General features: G+C 35.6%; 1 protein-coding gene across 2 annotated transcripts in view; it reads left to right on the top strand.

Moving 5' to 3' along the window:
* PCDH10 (protocadherin 10) overlaps nucleotides 1–16,060 on the top strand; it is a 71,250-nt gene that overhangs the window by 40,528 nt on the left and 14,662 nt on the right. The window contains exon 5 of one of the 2 annotated variants that reach the window (XM_019798123.2): nucleotides 39–6,509. The exons of the other annotated variant lie outside the window; for it this stretch is intronic. Within the exon in view, the coding sequence (XP_019653682.2) occupies nucleotides 39–58 (20 nt within the window). The 3' untranslated portion in view covers nucleotides 59–6,509. Of the gene's footprint in view, nucleotides 1–38; nucleotides 6,510–16,060 lie in introns of those variants that run through there. 2 annotated transcript variants of the gene reach the window in all.

Raw genomic sequence — 16,060 nt, 5'->3', positions numbered from 1 at the left:
GCTCCTTTTCTTAGAGTATTTTTCTTTCTTTTTCACAGCACGGAAAAGGATATGCTAGTCAATTCTACAGGATTTACCTGAAGCAGCATGATTTGCACAAAGTCGACCAACAAAAGCATCAACTTTTCAACTTCATTATCTTGGCCATCCAGTTAGCTGTGTGTCACTGAGTATTAGATTGCCGGCGGAGTCATCGTGGCCAATTATAGGACCTAATTGCTCTCAGCAGGCCTGAGAAATGAGTTGAAATGTGCAGAACTGTAGAAACTTTAGAGGCAACTGATTTTGCCTCTCCGATCAGTGTGTGCCTGTTTACAGCACTATATATCTTTCTCTCTCCAAATGTCACTGAGCCCTTTAGATGTTTATATTCACCACGAGAAGCCAGTCATAAAGATAAAGGAAATTTGTGCATTATAAATGCAATATCACTGTTTTAAACTTGACTGTTTTATATTATTTTTGTGTGATCAAGTGTTCCCCAAACTATTCCAACTTTACAAGAAAGATTGTGATTATGTTCTTTTCACCTGTGGGTTATAAAAATGTTGTATTCTGAAGACCCACAAAATATCAAAGACATTCTGTAGTTTATACACCGTGTTGCAAAGTGTTTACTGTACTATTTCAAAGCTTCTAAATAAATATAAAGTATATATATTATATTATATAATTTTCCTAAAATGTGGTACAACTCAGTTGGTTTTTAAATGGATTCATACAGTCCACATCATACAGTAAAGTAAAAGGTAATTCAGGGTCCCAAAGATAAACTTACTAAGAAAAAAAAATAATCCTTAATAATTTCTTCCCAATTTTCATATCTTATTCAACCCTGTTTTTCCTTGTTTAAAAGAAAATGAAGCTCTAAGCTACAAAATTTTGTCAAGAACTCGTACTGAATTTTCAATGCCAAAGATATAGCTGTCGATGTTATCAGAAGAGCACCGAACATGTAATATCAAAATCTCTAACAATCTACATTCTTTCGATTCTATTTCTATGGCTTTGAATTTAGAATCATTTAAAGCTTTTATAAGGAATCTATAAATTCACCTGTATTTGTTGTTAGAAAAAAACAAAAACGAACACTGGGTGTCTGTACGTTTTGTGATGTAAAATATGTCATTGAGATTACTATTTTAAGAAGTCATCAACCATAGAACTCACACAAAATTTTATTTTACGTAGTTTTACATAGTTTTGTGACTCATAATAACACATGAATATAAAATCTATTTATAACTCTATATGAATATATAGAGATATATCAATATCTGAATTGGTAAAGAGTAACTATAAGATATAAGGGATCTCTAAATTTAAAATAAATTAAATAAATTTGGAGATAGAAACATGGTACATTATTGTTTCAGTATTATCTTACATGTGAAAGTTTTATAACTTAAATATAGTCAATGTTTTATTAATGAGAGAAATTCTTCCTGAGTCAGCCTTGAAAGGTTAAGCTTGCCTCTTACTTTTAGGTCAATGAAGCTAATTATTAAATTCGTTAAGATGCATTTTCCTTTCTTTTACATATTTTTCTTTTTTTCCTGCTGTTGTTTATTGCTCAACTGAGAGAGAAATTAAAAGAGAAAAATCAGAGAATATGAGATAATCTTCTTAGCAAAAAACAGAATTCTCATAGCTCCCCTCTAAAAAAGCCTTCAACATACCTGAATGTTTGCCCAATCCAAATTACAGATCAATTTGGCAATATTTACCTTAATTGTCAACTGATCTTATAAGTTCAGTGATAATTTGAGCTGTGCTATATTATTAAAGAATAGGCTAAAACTTAACACATAACAAATGTTTTCCACCCAATTTTATGGTCATGTAAATGGGAATATTTTCCTTCGATTAGCATACACATATTCATATGTCCTTGATATGTATATATTTGAGTGGCTTTTGGCATCACTCATTTGACTGTTATCAAATTAGAGATATTAATATGTCAGAATCCCAATCATTTTATTTATTGGAATAATACGTGTAATGTTCCAGCCTTTTGGGAACTCTTTAAAAATATGTAAAACTAATCCATCACGTATGACACAAAAAGCACATGCATTCACATAAGTGCAGCAGTAACATTTTCTCAAACTTTTGGCACCACTACATTAATATTTTGAATGATAGACTATTTTAGTAAGGATATGTTTCGATATAATTTAGCTGGAAAAACGTCTGTTTGTTTTAATTGCTTTTTAAACAAGAAAATGATTTTCTTGTTGAATCACTCTGCTTTAATTAAAACCTTTCATTCATCATCTTACAATTATGGGGGAAAACACACATCCATCTGCCTTATCATATGCATTAAAAATAAGGACATACTTCATATATTATGGTTATATTCATTCATTCAACCTTAAGAAAGTTTCTTTAATGATTGTGCCCTTTATGTCATTGTATATAATCTCCCTTGAACAAACTTCTTATGCCATATATTTATGCATTAGTTTTTTTTATGTCATAGTAACAGTTCTTCTAATTTGCATTTAAATTCTTATATCATTAATCTACAAAAACAAACAACAAGAAAAGAGGAAATTTTATCTAATTTGTGTGAAAAATAGAATTATTTAAAACAAAATACTAAACATTTCATTATTAATCAATTACCTAGTGCATCCAGAGTAAATCAGAAGTTATAATAGAGTAAGGATATAATTTTAGCAAATTGGCTAAAATGTTATATATACCAATGATGGGGGGGTGACTATAAAACAGAAAAATGCAATCCACCAATAGTAAAGGTTTCCAAATAAGCATTTATTAGATTAGCATGAAAAATAATTTTAGGATAGTTTTTCTGTTTAATCTAGTCATCCTAATATCCAACCTTATGTCATTTTATACTTATCAAAGGAAAACAATATCTAAATTATTAGACAATATTTCATCAATTATTTCCAAAATGAATAATCATGACATTTACTCCTTGATAATATGGTTAGTTTTAAAGTAGTAAAAATGTCAAAATATTTTCCTGTGGAAACAGTGTCTTAATGTTTCAAAGGTATGTCAAACGACAATTTTTAGAAATATTTTATCCACATGTAAAATTCTAATTTTTACCTTGTGAACATAGTTCTGTGAAATCATTTTAATTCCTATATTTAAATATCACATCAGGATTACTTAACAGATATAATGTTGTCACTATAAGTGTACCATCTTTCTTGGGAAATATGAAGGAAATATGTATATTCTGTTTTTTGAAGATATTAAATGCAATGCCTTTATCAAACATTGCAAATTAATTACTATAGTAGAAGATTTAAATATTTTAATTACTCATCCTCTTGCTTCATTTTTTAATAGTGTTATAATTTGCCGTCAGATCTTCTGTAATGTAGAAACTCTCCTACTTCTCCAACAATAGGAGGAACAAAAATCCTCATAATTCTCAGCATAAACTTAAACTGTATATGACTTGTACCATTTCACCTTACAAAAATTATTTGCTGGAGTAAAAGTAATATTTAATATAATTACTCAGTCAGAATGCTGCAAATGTTAGTCAGGATAAAGAAAATTACGTACGGTACTGACTGATAAGAGGACTGTTAATTGTCATTTCATGTGGTTTTCTTTCTCCCCCCTCATATTTCTATGTGTGCTTTTAATACCCGAGGAACTAAAAAATATTTAAAGCATTGGTATACTTGATAATTTTTCTGAAAATCCTATATTTTTCATATTGCAATTGCTTGGGTTCTTTATCTTTTTCAACTCTAATTTTGTAGTGGTAAAGGCTTTGCACTTAACATCCTTTATATGTTCCTTTTTAACAAGGAAAAACAGAAAATGACAAAATTCCATATTTTTTATGCCATGGAGTAGTAAAATTATTTTATATATTGTTAGCACTTCAAGGAATTTCCCTCCGCTAGGTCGAACAAAATCCTTATACAGTAATTTGTGAAACTACTGTTCAATAGAGTATTTTTTTTTCTTCTAAAACTTGGCATAGGTCTTAGATTATAGCATTCTATGAGGATGCTGGTAGATGGGTGCCGCCAGAGTATTGCAGGCAATAATATGACTAAAATTCTAATACTTTTAGTGTGCATGCATGTATTTCTAACCACTGTTATTTTTTAAGTATTTGTAAAATTAGAAAAATGACTTTTATTTCTTGAAAACTTGTCACATGCTTAGTTTGAAGTTTTACACTCCAGATGTTTTTGAGTTGCATGAAAATTTTGCATTAATGATGCAAATATTAAATTTTCACATGAGACTCAAAAATTTCTGAACGATAGAACTCAGACTTCCAATACATCCGTACATCATAGAACTGAAAGTAAGCAGGGAATTTCAGCTCTAAACACATTTTTGAGACGTTATCTGTGAGTGAAAACAGGGTATTATAACAAAAGATGAGTTTAAATCTTAACTATAGTGTTTGTTACTGTGAATGCTATAATAATACATAAGTAAAATGAGTGTAAATGTAATATATTATTTTATACTGCTGTATACATATGAAATAAATAAAACTAGGATACATATTATGCCATTTTTCCATGCATGGATCTTCCACTGACTCCCATGGGAGCTTTGAATAAAAATCAGTGGCAAAATATGACCCTAAGTTTAAAAACAACTAATGCTGATTTAGTAATTTTAGTCTTAATATAACAGGTCTAAGGGGACATCTGTTCAAAACTGAGTCTCATTCGAAGAAACATATGCTAGGTTTAAAGGATTTCATGATATTTATACTTCCGAAAGTAGGCATTTAGTTCCATATGATTCTCATGATACCCACAACGAATATTTTAAATATATATATTTTTTCCACCTAATGTTATATTTTCTTTTTAATTTTTTTGGTTTGTAGTAATACCAAGGGTCCACAAGGAATGATACAGAGAAGTTGTACACAGGATATGAGTGCCTTCAAGTAATAAGAGGAAAACATTTTATCTAAAATTTAGAAAGAAATTATTTCATATTTAAAGTCAATGGAATTGTAAGAAAAAATAAAATGCAGATGGTATCGTTATTCAAGAAGAAAATATAAATTAAGTCATAGATTTTTTTATAATGTAAAAATAATCTGAATGAATCTTACAGAAATTTACAGTCTGAAACAGCTGAAAGGTAATAGAAGAAATGTGTTTGTAATCTCATGTGTGGTTTATGTAACTGATTCTCTTAAGTTCAGACTACACATACCTGGACAGAAATTCATTTTATGAAGCAATGAGGGATAGGACTAAGTATTTCTCTTTTTTGGACATCGAGTAAAACCAACCCTATGGTGGAAAATAACTAATTGAAATACACAGGAATGATGATTCTCAATGAAATGTTGACAGGTACAACTACAAGTTACTTTGGTCCCCTAGGCCTGTGCCTCCTATCCCTTACTTTTATCCTTTCTGGGAATCATATCACAGACTCTTCCATTTAACCAAGATTATAACTTTTCAGACATAAAAATTAAATTTTATTAAATTACATACCTATAGTAAGGTCCAACAATGAGGGGAGTTAAGGATGCATGGTAGTAATATCTGCCTTCATGAAAATTCTAGTTTACCTTGAGAACCAAAGAAATTCTGGGAAAATATTAAATAATTAAATGGTCAAATAATCAAGTAATCAAATTTGTGGTTAAAACCCAACTGTGGGTTATGAGAGTAACTCAGTGTATTAAGACGAGAACATAAAAACAAAACTATAAGTAAATAGAATAGGAAAAATGTAGAGTAGAAGAGTGTGAGAACATATCACTCATGGTAAAAACAAATAGTTCTTTGTGAAACATTTTTTCTGATATATGTGTGAAATAGGTCACAATGTGAAATACATTTCTTGCTGTGAATCATTGCCCAAATGTTTGAAAAGCACTGCACCATATGATCACTATTTCAAATTTAAATTTATTGAATGCTGTAGAAAGTCAGGAAAGATCTTTTCAAAAAGTTCTTTCACATCTGAATCCTGCTCTTAACCTTTGTAAAATATGAAGTACACTTAGCTGTAAAAGTCTTAACAAGAATTCAGTGAACTGACATATGTGAAATACATAGCACAATGCTAACGCACATTAGGTGGTGTATTTTATTATTAATATCACTTTCATCCCTTTATCACTATTCTTGATTACCAAAAGTATGGAATACAGTCTACAAATGGAAATCATTCCTTTGTCAAAACTCCAGACGGCTTTTGAGTTGTATCGAAGCAGTGCTTATTGCAAGACCTCAAGATGCAAGTTGACTTGCCTTTGGTATCCACTCATCAGCTCAGTTCACCTTTGCCTCTCTATTTATTGTGGTATGGAGTCCAGGAAATAAAACTCACAGCTGCTGAGTTCCAGTCATTTCCCTTCGCAACTCTCAAATAGCCCTCTATTCCTACTATTAAAAAATATATATGTATAATTGCACTAGGATATATTTACCTGATTTTTCCCCTCGATCCCCAATGTGCTTTTTGAATAACTTTCTATTTCCATGAAAATAAATGTTTGTTGGAGTTACTGAATAATTGACAGAATGATATTTTTTGCATATGACTTATAAAATGAATTTGGGCCGTGTGAAATAACAAAAATTCAACTGAGTAAATTTTAAAGATCTAACTGGCTTCACTGAACTCTTCATAAATCAGGCAACATCCCATCTAGCAAGTAGGAGAGAGCTCCAAAGGGCTACAGAAAGGAAAAGGTTTTTAAAGCCAGGGGAAGGCAGTCATAAACAAAATAAAGGATTATTTCAGGCAAGGTCTGAAATAAAAGGATCTTATTATGTGGGTTAGTTCACTGGTGCTGGGCAGAAAATTCCAGACTGACTGATTAAGATTGCATTCCTGGGGAAGGTTGACACTGCAATTAGGTTAGGAATAAAGCCCCCATTTGGTGATGTGGGCCTAGCAGAAGTAACTCCATTTTGGACCTGTGGTTTCCTTTTTAACAATTCCTTCCTTTTGATCAGACTGTCAGCTTGACTGAGAGATATGATCAAAATTTAAGGCATTAGCACCACTCTCAGCTACCACTTGGCAGCTTCTGTTGTTTCTTTTTTGTGGTATCCATAGGTCACGGTTCCAGGTTCATAGTCCTTAAATTTGTCATTCTCTTTGCTTCTTTTCTGGAATTCTAGTCTTAGGGAGGTCATTTTCTTGGTGGTTAGCAGCTGTGAACATACATCTAAGGCTTTTGAGAGAATGAAATGCGCTAGGGAGATTATTACAATTATAATAGGCAGGATATTTTTAATGTTGGAGTGTACTTTGGAGCCATGGTCCCCAAAACCCAAGCCAATCAAAATCAAATAAGTCAAAGAAAGACCCCGCTAAAGGAGTCACCTTTTTAAGCCAAGTGGCTTGCTCAGTGATCTTATGTGCTCAAGTTTCAACTTCCACAGAAGTGTTAATCCAGGTGTAGCAGGTGGTGTTGGCCACAGCAGAGACCCCTACTTCCTCAGTCAGCTAAAAGAAAATCGAGGGCTATCTTGTTGTCAGGAATGACCTTGGTCATAAAGTCTAAGGATCGTTGTTGGGTAGCTATTGTCTTAGCAACAGATTCTACGCTATCTTCAAAAATTAAGGAGAGGTTTCTGATCATATTCTCATTAACATTTATCCCTAACCAGGGAAATATGGCCCTGCCAAAGGAAGCAAATCCTAAGTCATGAATGCACCCTGGGAGGTCCTTTCTAATTAGATGGTGTAAATTCAGGGGAGCCATCTAATGAGATGTCTTAGTTTGTGGAAAATTTGGGGCACAGTTGGATATCCTAAAAAATAGTGCCCAGTTATACAGCAGTCATCCAGGTATTCAGGTCCAAAGAGAATGATAAACACTGTAGACAAAGACAAACCCAGTTAGGGCACAAACCATTCCCATTAAGGAGGTGCTATTGATGGATTCATTCACAGAGATTATTGTATTTGCCCCTTCAACCCAGGGATCAATTAGGTTTTCAGCACATTCAGAAAGTAAATCTCATAGCCTAAAATAAAGAATTGTTCTGAATTCCTTGCAAAGATGGGGGCTGCCGGAGAGATCTCTTAGTGATTGGAGCAGATCTGATGTAGATACTCAAGGAAATGTGAGAGTGTGATTGTACAAAGATTTACATAGGTATACAAGTGTAATTGCCTAAGTACAGCTATAATTGGAGAAAGGAAAAAAAAACAAGGCACTGGATGTTCTGTCATAAAAGTTGAACTTGGTAAAAGACTTCTAAGAGTGGCTGACTGAAGCTCACCCCCATTAGCAATGGTCTAGGAAATATGGATGAGGAAAATTTCAGAAGGTGTTAGCTTTCCAGGCCAATGACAGAGTAAAGGAAAGAAAGAGAAGAAAAAAGTTTTCATGTTCAATTAAAGGACGAAGTTTTGATCTGGTGTCTTGGGTGGAAGTAGTCTACCCTAAGGTCAACTACTCGTATTCCTCATCAGTTTGATTTGGGGGTCTTCAGTGTCTGGACAGGACCAGATGTCAGGTAAAGCCTTCTTTAGCTGCAAGATGTGTACCATACACTCAATGCCTTCCAGTTTTGCAGCAGCGTCGGTGGTTGAGAGTGTGTGGTAATTTCCCTTCCAATGGGGCAAAGGGAAAGTCCTCTGATGATGATGTTTGCAGAATATCCAGTCAACAGTCTTCAGACAATGGCCAACAAACAGGGTCCTTTGAATTGGGATATGGAAGGCTTCTTTAACCTGTTGATACTCTTTAGCAAAAGACATTAAATACTTATAGTAGCTAGCCATACTAGCACGACAACGAGGGAGCAGGAGAAAATTGTATACCAATAGACAGTGGTTTACTGGTGACTATCTCATATAGAGTTCATTTGTTTCCCAGAGGGGATCTGAGAACAGTCAGCGAGTCCAGAGGCAATACTGTAGGTCAAGGGAGACCAGTAGTTTCAACAAGAGTAGAGATTTTGAGTTTGAAAATCCCATTAGTTTTCTCGAACTTGCCTGATGTTTGAGGATGATGGGGCCAGTAATCATGCCAAGAAATTTGCAAGGTTTTCGGTAAGTCTCATATGATTTGTCCAGTGAAATGGTTGCCTCAATCATGGGAGATTGCAGAAGGTATTCCCCAAGTGGGAAACACATTCTTTAATAATTTCTTTGCAACCGAGGGAGCGTCAGCTTTGTGGCAGGGGAAAGTTTGAAACTATCTGGAAAACATACAGAAAATAACAAGTACATATCAGTAACCCACACTAAGTGGCAACTGAATGAAGTCCAGCTACAGGCGCTCAAAAGGAGGAGGAGGAGTAAGTCTGAGGCCTCTTGGGACAAAAATAGTTTCTCCAGGATTATAGACTTGACAGGTTCGATGTTGGTAGTAAATTGCACAATTTTATAGAAGTTGCTACACCAGGGGTGCCTCAGTGGCTCAGTCGGTTAAGTGGCTGCCTTCGGCTCAGGTCATGATCCCAGGGTCCTGGGATCGAGCCTCGTATTGGGCTCTCTGCTCACTGGAGAGCCTTCTTCTCCCTATCTCTCTCTACAGCTCCCCCTGCTTGTGCTCTGTCTCTCTTTGTCAAATAAATAAATAAAATCCTTAAAAAAAAAAAAGTTGCTACACCTTAATGGCACCATGGTGGATAAAGGAATGCAAAAACTGAAAATTGGGGTTTACTAGAGAGCCAGGAAAAACCATCATCTTGGGTTTCCCATAGCCCCAACTCTTTATTTAATTTACAGCCATTGTTTGCCCATCTTATTTTTTCTGATTCAGGAGAAGACAATTGCTATGTTACAAGAACATCAAGATGACAAAAGTCTGGCAATGAGGGGTTATTTTTTGCTGAAGCAGAATGGAGTTCACCATCTGAGTTGCAACTTTTATAGATTCTGTTGTTGCTGTCTGTGAATGAAAGTTAGCTAGGGCATTTCCCTGATATTCAAGTTCAGTCCTTCTAGTGTAGGCCTCAATTTTGACGACAGCAATTTCAGAAGGTGAAAGAATAGCTGTAAGAAGTTCATTTACTTGTGGTCCTGTTTTTGATTGGGGTCTCAGAGGACTTAAGAAAACTCCTCTGTTTCCATGGCATCACCAAATCATGGATTACCCCAAAGGCATACTGGCTGTCAGTATAAATACTAACAGTTTGTCCTGATTACTGGCAGGCTTTGGTAAGGGCCCCGGGGCTCTGCTTGTCGGGTTGACTTGGCTTGTGGGAGATCCCTTCTTTCACGTAGTCCTTGTTGGATAGCAACAGCATAACCAGCTTGGAAAAGTCTTTCTTCATTCTACAGTATGACCTTTAAACGAGCAAGATTAAATCAAGATTAGTTAAAGGGGTACCGTGTAAACCTTCAGTATTCAGTATCTGTTCTATTGAATGGATTCTTTCGTCAATGGTTATAATCATAGAATTCTTGAAGTTGTCATTTCTTAGTTTGGCAGACCCTTCTCTAGAGCTGTCCTTGGGTTGTTCAAAATTGTTTTATTTTCTTCTTTTCTCTTTAATAATCAAAACTTTTATTTCCTTATGAAAACTAGGTTTTTAAATTTATCACCAAACTAAAGCAGTTCATATTAATCTGTGCTTAGATTAGTGTTTCTAAAGGGGCACTTACATTTTAAAGGAAATGTATTAATCCATGTAAAAACTTCTATTGAGAATATTGTGGAGAAGAAGACACTTTGTGTTTTGCTTCATCTTACCTATTTACTTTTCTTTGAGTGAAGTTGCTAATCATTGGGTCGTTGCTCAACCAGTCTGCCTGGAAGTAAGAAACATTTAATGAATTTTGCAATTATCTAATTTGGAACACCATCTCCATCCTCTTCCTCCCTTTATCATGATGAGTGACTCTTCTCTTAATCATGAAAAAAGGGAAGAAAACAAGCGTTGGTGTGGTGAATTGCATAAACATGAAACTGAATTTTATTCTAGAAGTATGAGAGTTTTTAATATTCTTAGTTGTGTTTCCTAATTAATAATGGAATGAAGGCCAACTTCAAGGTTTTCTGGCAATATATTTCTCTCAAAATTGATAGCCATGGATGCATGTGTGTATGTGTGTGTGTGTGTGTGTGTGTGTGTGTGTCTGTGATGGGGAGAGGTATTAACCAACACAAAAGAGACTCATGGAGGAGTGCATGGAGAAAATCATCTTATAGGCAGACACATACACAATCTGTGCACTATATTAATTAATCTTTAGGCTATCAGAATGCCTGGTTGGAAGGTAATGATATATTTGATCTTCAACAAGCTGGCATGGGCTTTTTCACACATAGGCAATTAGTGATCAATTTCTTTTGGTGTTGCGTGGTAACCACCCTTATTTTATACTGGGCTACGTAGACCACAAAGAGACAACACAATGGTTATAATAAAATGTACCAAGTAAAGTTGAATTAGCGAGAGAAGGTGAGAAATGAGAGAGAAAAAGAGAAAGAGAGAATACAACCATTGTCTTCCTTCACTCTCCAATAAATTTGAAGAGACTGAGAAGCAGTTATGATTTTTAAAGTTCATGTAGTCATATACATATGTAAGTTAAAAGAAAGAGAAAAATAATGAAAATAAACGATGGTTAGATAATTCTAGTTAAAATGCAATAAAGAATGAGGTAAAGTGGAATACCTTAGAAAGGAGTAAAACAGGGGTGCCCGGATGGCTCAGTTGGTTAAGCATCTGCCTTTGGCTCAGGTCATGATCCCAGGGTGCTTGGATCCAGCCCTGCTCAGTGGGGAGCCTGCTTCTTCCTCTCCCTCTGCCTCTCCCCACACCCCACCGCAGCTCATGCTCTCTCTCTCCCTCTGCTGCCTCTCTCTCAAATAAATAACTAAAATCTTAAAAAAAAAAAAAAAAGGAGTAAAACAGAGAGCGGATATATAAATTTTATTTTAGAACACAGGCATACCAAAGTATGTCATTGGGATGCCTCTGTGGAGGTGTGTTTTGTGTCCATTGTTATCCTGACAAGGATATATGGATTTACATGACAGTGTTGCAAATATTTTAAGTTCAAATATGTCTCCATAATCTTAAGAAAATGCCCTTGCAATTATAGGGACCAGAACAGGGGAGAAACTGGAAATGCCATNAGAGGATATATAAATTTTATTTTAGAACACAGGCATACCAAAGTCTGTCATTGGGATGCCTCTGTGGAGGTGTGTTTTGTGTCCATTGTTATCCTGACAAGGATGTATGGATTTACATGACAGTGTTGCAAATATTTTAAGTTCAAATGTGTCTCCATAATCTTAAGAAAATGCCCTTGCAATTATAGGGACCAGAACAGGGGAGAAACTGGAAATGCCATTAAGAGATCATGCAGAATCATGTGCACTGGCATAACATTTCATAAAGCTAGATGACAAGTTTACAACACGTGATTACTAGTCGAGTATTCCTGCTGAGGTGGTAAGAATGTTTTCAATTGACAACAATCAGGTAGGTGGAGTGGACAAGGATATTAGGTATTTTTAAAATTTGGTATGTTGCACAGTTCTGGTTTAAATATAATACTTCCTTTAACACTCTAGAAGAGTCTGTTCCAGTATTAGATATAATAATAATTAAAAGATAAAAATAAATGCCACAAATAATGAAGCGTTATGATTTAGATGATGTTATGAGATAATTCATAACAATAAAAACAGAAAAAAGGGAAATTGGGATAATGAGAGACCCATTGTTGTAAATCTCTAGCTAGGAAGCAAGTGAGTACAAGTAACTTACGTACTGAACTAGTAAAAATGGAGGTGGAAGGACAGAATCAAGAGACAATTCAGAAAGCAATAGATGGTACTTCCTCCCTGATCCCACGGTCAGCTGACTGATGAGAGGGAGAAGTCACTATGAATGGGAGTTTTGGTTTGCCTGAGCGGATCATGCCGCCTTTAAACAAGACAACATAAAAGAAAGAAAAGGGTAATCATATATGTAGCAGGGCTTGCTAATTTTCTCTCTATCATTCAGTTTTTGCTACGTTTGCTATCCAAGTAGAACCGGAATGGCATTATATTTAAACATGTTCAGAAAATTTTAGATTTTTACCCTTATGTCAAATGATAGTCTCTCTATTATATTTTACTTCATTCCCTCTGTAGTAATTTATTATTATTATGGCAATTTAAATTAAAACTCTTCAGTTGAATTTTTTCATTATGTTTATTTGGAAAGAATTCTATAAATATGTAATATGTAAATTAGAAATATTTTTAAAAGTTTTCTTTTTTTTCCCTGTGCACCTTCGGCTAGTGTATATGCCAGAAGTGGTCTTGACTAATTTAAAAAGGATGCAGATTAAGTCGAAACCTCTGGCTCTTTTTGTGACATGCATGACACTACATAATGAAGAGGAAGGCATACAAATAAAAATAAAGACATAATAATTGTAAAAAAGCTATTTATATTTCCTTTCCATCTGTTCAAATAACATTTTCGGCAAATATTTTTGAACAAAATCGTAATACCTTTATGTTGTTTGACCTGTATTCATCAACTCCTATCTAAACTCTATTAGCAATTAATTTTATTTTCTATGTTTTTTTTTAAGTGGACCCCACAGAATAATAGACTTTTAGTGCAGAGCAGGTCCTTGAAAATATTCTGGTCCTTAACCTACCTATGAAGCAAATGAGACAAATATAGACTGACTGATGCAAGAGCATAACCATAAACGTAAGGTCCAAACCTTTTCTCTTGACTGAATTCTTAACCCGTGCCAGCTATATTTCTAGTCTCTGTGTCTTATTTTAACTTGAAATTCTAGGAGTAACTATATTTAAAAATATAAAAATAAGCTATAGCATCTAGAACTTCACTCTATATTTTTAAATTTCAATGCTCTCCCTATGCCACATGCTCATTTCTAAGGAGGATTCTCACATAGAAGGCACCATGAAATGTGGCCTAAGAAACTAAAGAGTCTTGTCTGTCCTTTTATGATAGATATTTAGAATAAAATGTTGTTCTAATATATGCATTTTTATTCCTCTTAACCAGCGTGTTATGTTGGCAGTGAATAAGCAAACCTAGAGTCAGACAAATAGGAGTACACGTCCCCGAGAAATCCTATTTAAAGACTGCTGCTTCACCAAGAAAAAGTCTGAATAACCTGACTTTATAAAATCATCATCATCCCAGCTAATAAATTCACCCAACTTAGCTCAACTTACTTCAACAAATTTAGTCAAATACTGAAAAAAAAATAAGAAGGTAGGTGAAGGGTGGGTTTTAATCATCAACTATCCACCCTGTTGGTGAGGGAGAGATTTCCATCCTAGGGTTTTGGGGATGGGGAACACACAACATTGGACACTGGAGAGACAGGCGAAATTGACAACAATTTACAAGCCACATATTCTCATAGCCTGGGGGAGGAGGACACCACACAAAATACAAGGCCACACTACCAGGGGCTATGAGAAGCAGGCTTTTTGGCTATCAAGAGGGAGGGGTTTTCCCTGGTTCCTGCTGGAGGATGTGGCCAGGGAGAATTCAATGGAGCTAGCAGGGAAATGAAACCACACTAATTAAGAACCAACTGTGATTGGTCCCCCCTGATAAGCAGAGCTGTATGGCTAGGGGATCTTATCTTCCAGAGGAGAATAAGGAAGGTGAGGTTAGACCATTCAAGGCAGTCTAGATACACTAGATGTCAGGGTAGCACATAATATCTGGCTTTAATTTCAGTCCTTATACCATAATTGATTCCCTGATGTCTTGACACCAATTCTTCCCTTGGTGATGCACTGAGATTCCTAGGTAGTAGAGGAACCTCTCCAGGACATGGAGTAGGCACTTAACCAGGAGAAAGATAGTGTGAGGAGAAAAACAACTATTTTGAGTAGCTGCCTAGTCAGTTCACAGTATGATAACCTTGCTCTTGCACAGTCTGGACGTTTAGATAAGGACCTAAGCTTAGGATTCCCACAAGAAGTTCCGGCTTTGCTTTTCCTGGGGCACCTTTTAAAATAACCACTTGGAATTAAGCCAGTGAAAAGTGAGTGACGTCCACCTTGTCACCTTCTAGGCACTTGCTACCCTGTTCTCTACCGCCTGCTTACTCATGGCCTGGGACAGGGGTCTGCCCTTTCCCTGGCTCTTTGACCCCTGCCCTGATATTTGTAAGTAATAAACCTTGTGACTTTACTTCCTTTGTGTGAGCATGTTGGAACTGTGTTTTTCATCCAAATGACCCTGGGTTTACTTCCCCAAAGTGGGAGCTCGGACACCGAAGGAGGTAACTGCCAACCTTGTGCAGGTGACTTAAGCCTCTTCATTCAGCAGGTCATAATCTACATATTTTTCATTTAATGCATCAGCTGTGCCCCCCCCCAACACAGAGGGCCACATAGTGAGGTGCACTTCAAAAACATGAACTTTAGAGGTGTTCCCTTTATGGCCAATAAAGGAAACTGAAGAACCCGTGTGGCAGTAGTACAAGGATCTATGTCCCAGGGAATGTGGATTCAGACTAATCTATGCCTATGGCAATAGCAGAGGGCTATTTCTTTTCTTTGGAATTCTTCGAAGGGGCCATTACGCTTCTCAATTAAACTGGCTGCCTGGGGTCTATAGAGGACATGGAAGTTGTATTGAATGTCTTCTTCAGGAGCCCAGCCTTGTCTGTTTTGAGAAGTGAAATGAGCACCTTGGTCACTATCAATAATCTCTGAAATTCCAAAGGGGAGAATAGGAGTGTCCTGGTGAGGCTGAATTGTGGCCTTAGTATACATAGGGACATCTGTTCCCTTGATTTATATTTTAGGTCTCTGTGGGACAAGAGGTTCCCAGAGTCCTTTACCTCCAAGGGAGCAATTCTTATATAATACACCAAGGGTTTATAAAAATGTTCATATGGAGCCATTTTCTGACCAGGGTATCCAGTGCTAAGATGACTGCCTATTATATGGTCAACTATGCTGACCCTGAGATCCTGCCTTTATCAGGGACATACCGGATAAGGAAGGGAAATCAGCAACATTCCACCAAGTTCCATCATATATAATGATGGCAATATGATCCATAAAGTGTACAAACTCCATTAATTATTCACTAAGTTGCTCCTACGGGGCTCTCCATGTTGCTAAGGG

This window comes from Ailuropoda melanoleuca, chromosome 5 (assembly GCF_002007445.2).
Source record: "Ailuropoda melanoleuca isolate Jingjing chromosome 5, ASM200744v2, whole genome shotgun sequence".
Lineage (NCBI taxonomy): Eukaryota > Metazoa > Chordata > Mammalia > Carnivora > Ursidae > Ailuropoda > Ailuropoda melanoleuca.
The sequence above is the reverse complement of the archived record's forward strand: the minus strand, read 5'-3'. Positions and strand labels throughout refer to the sequence as shown.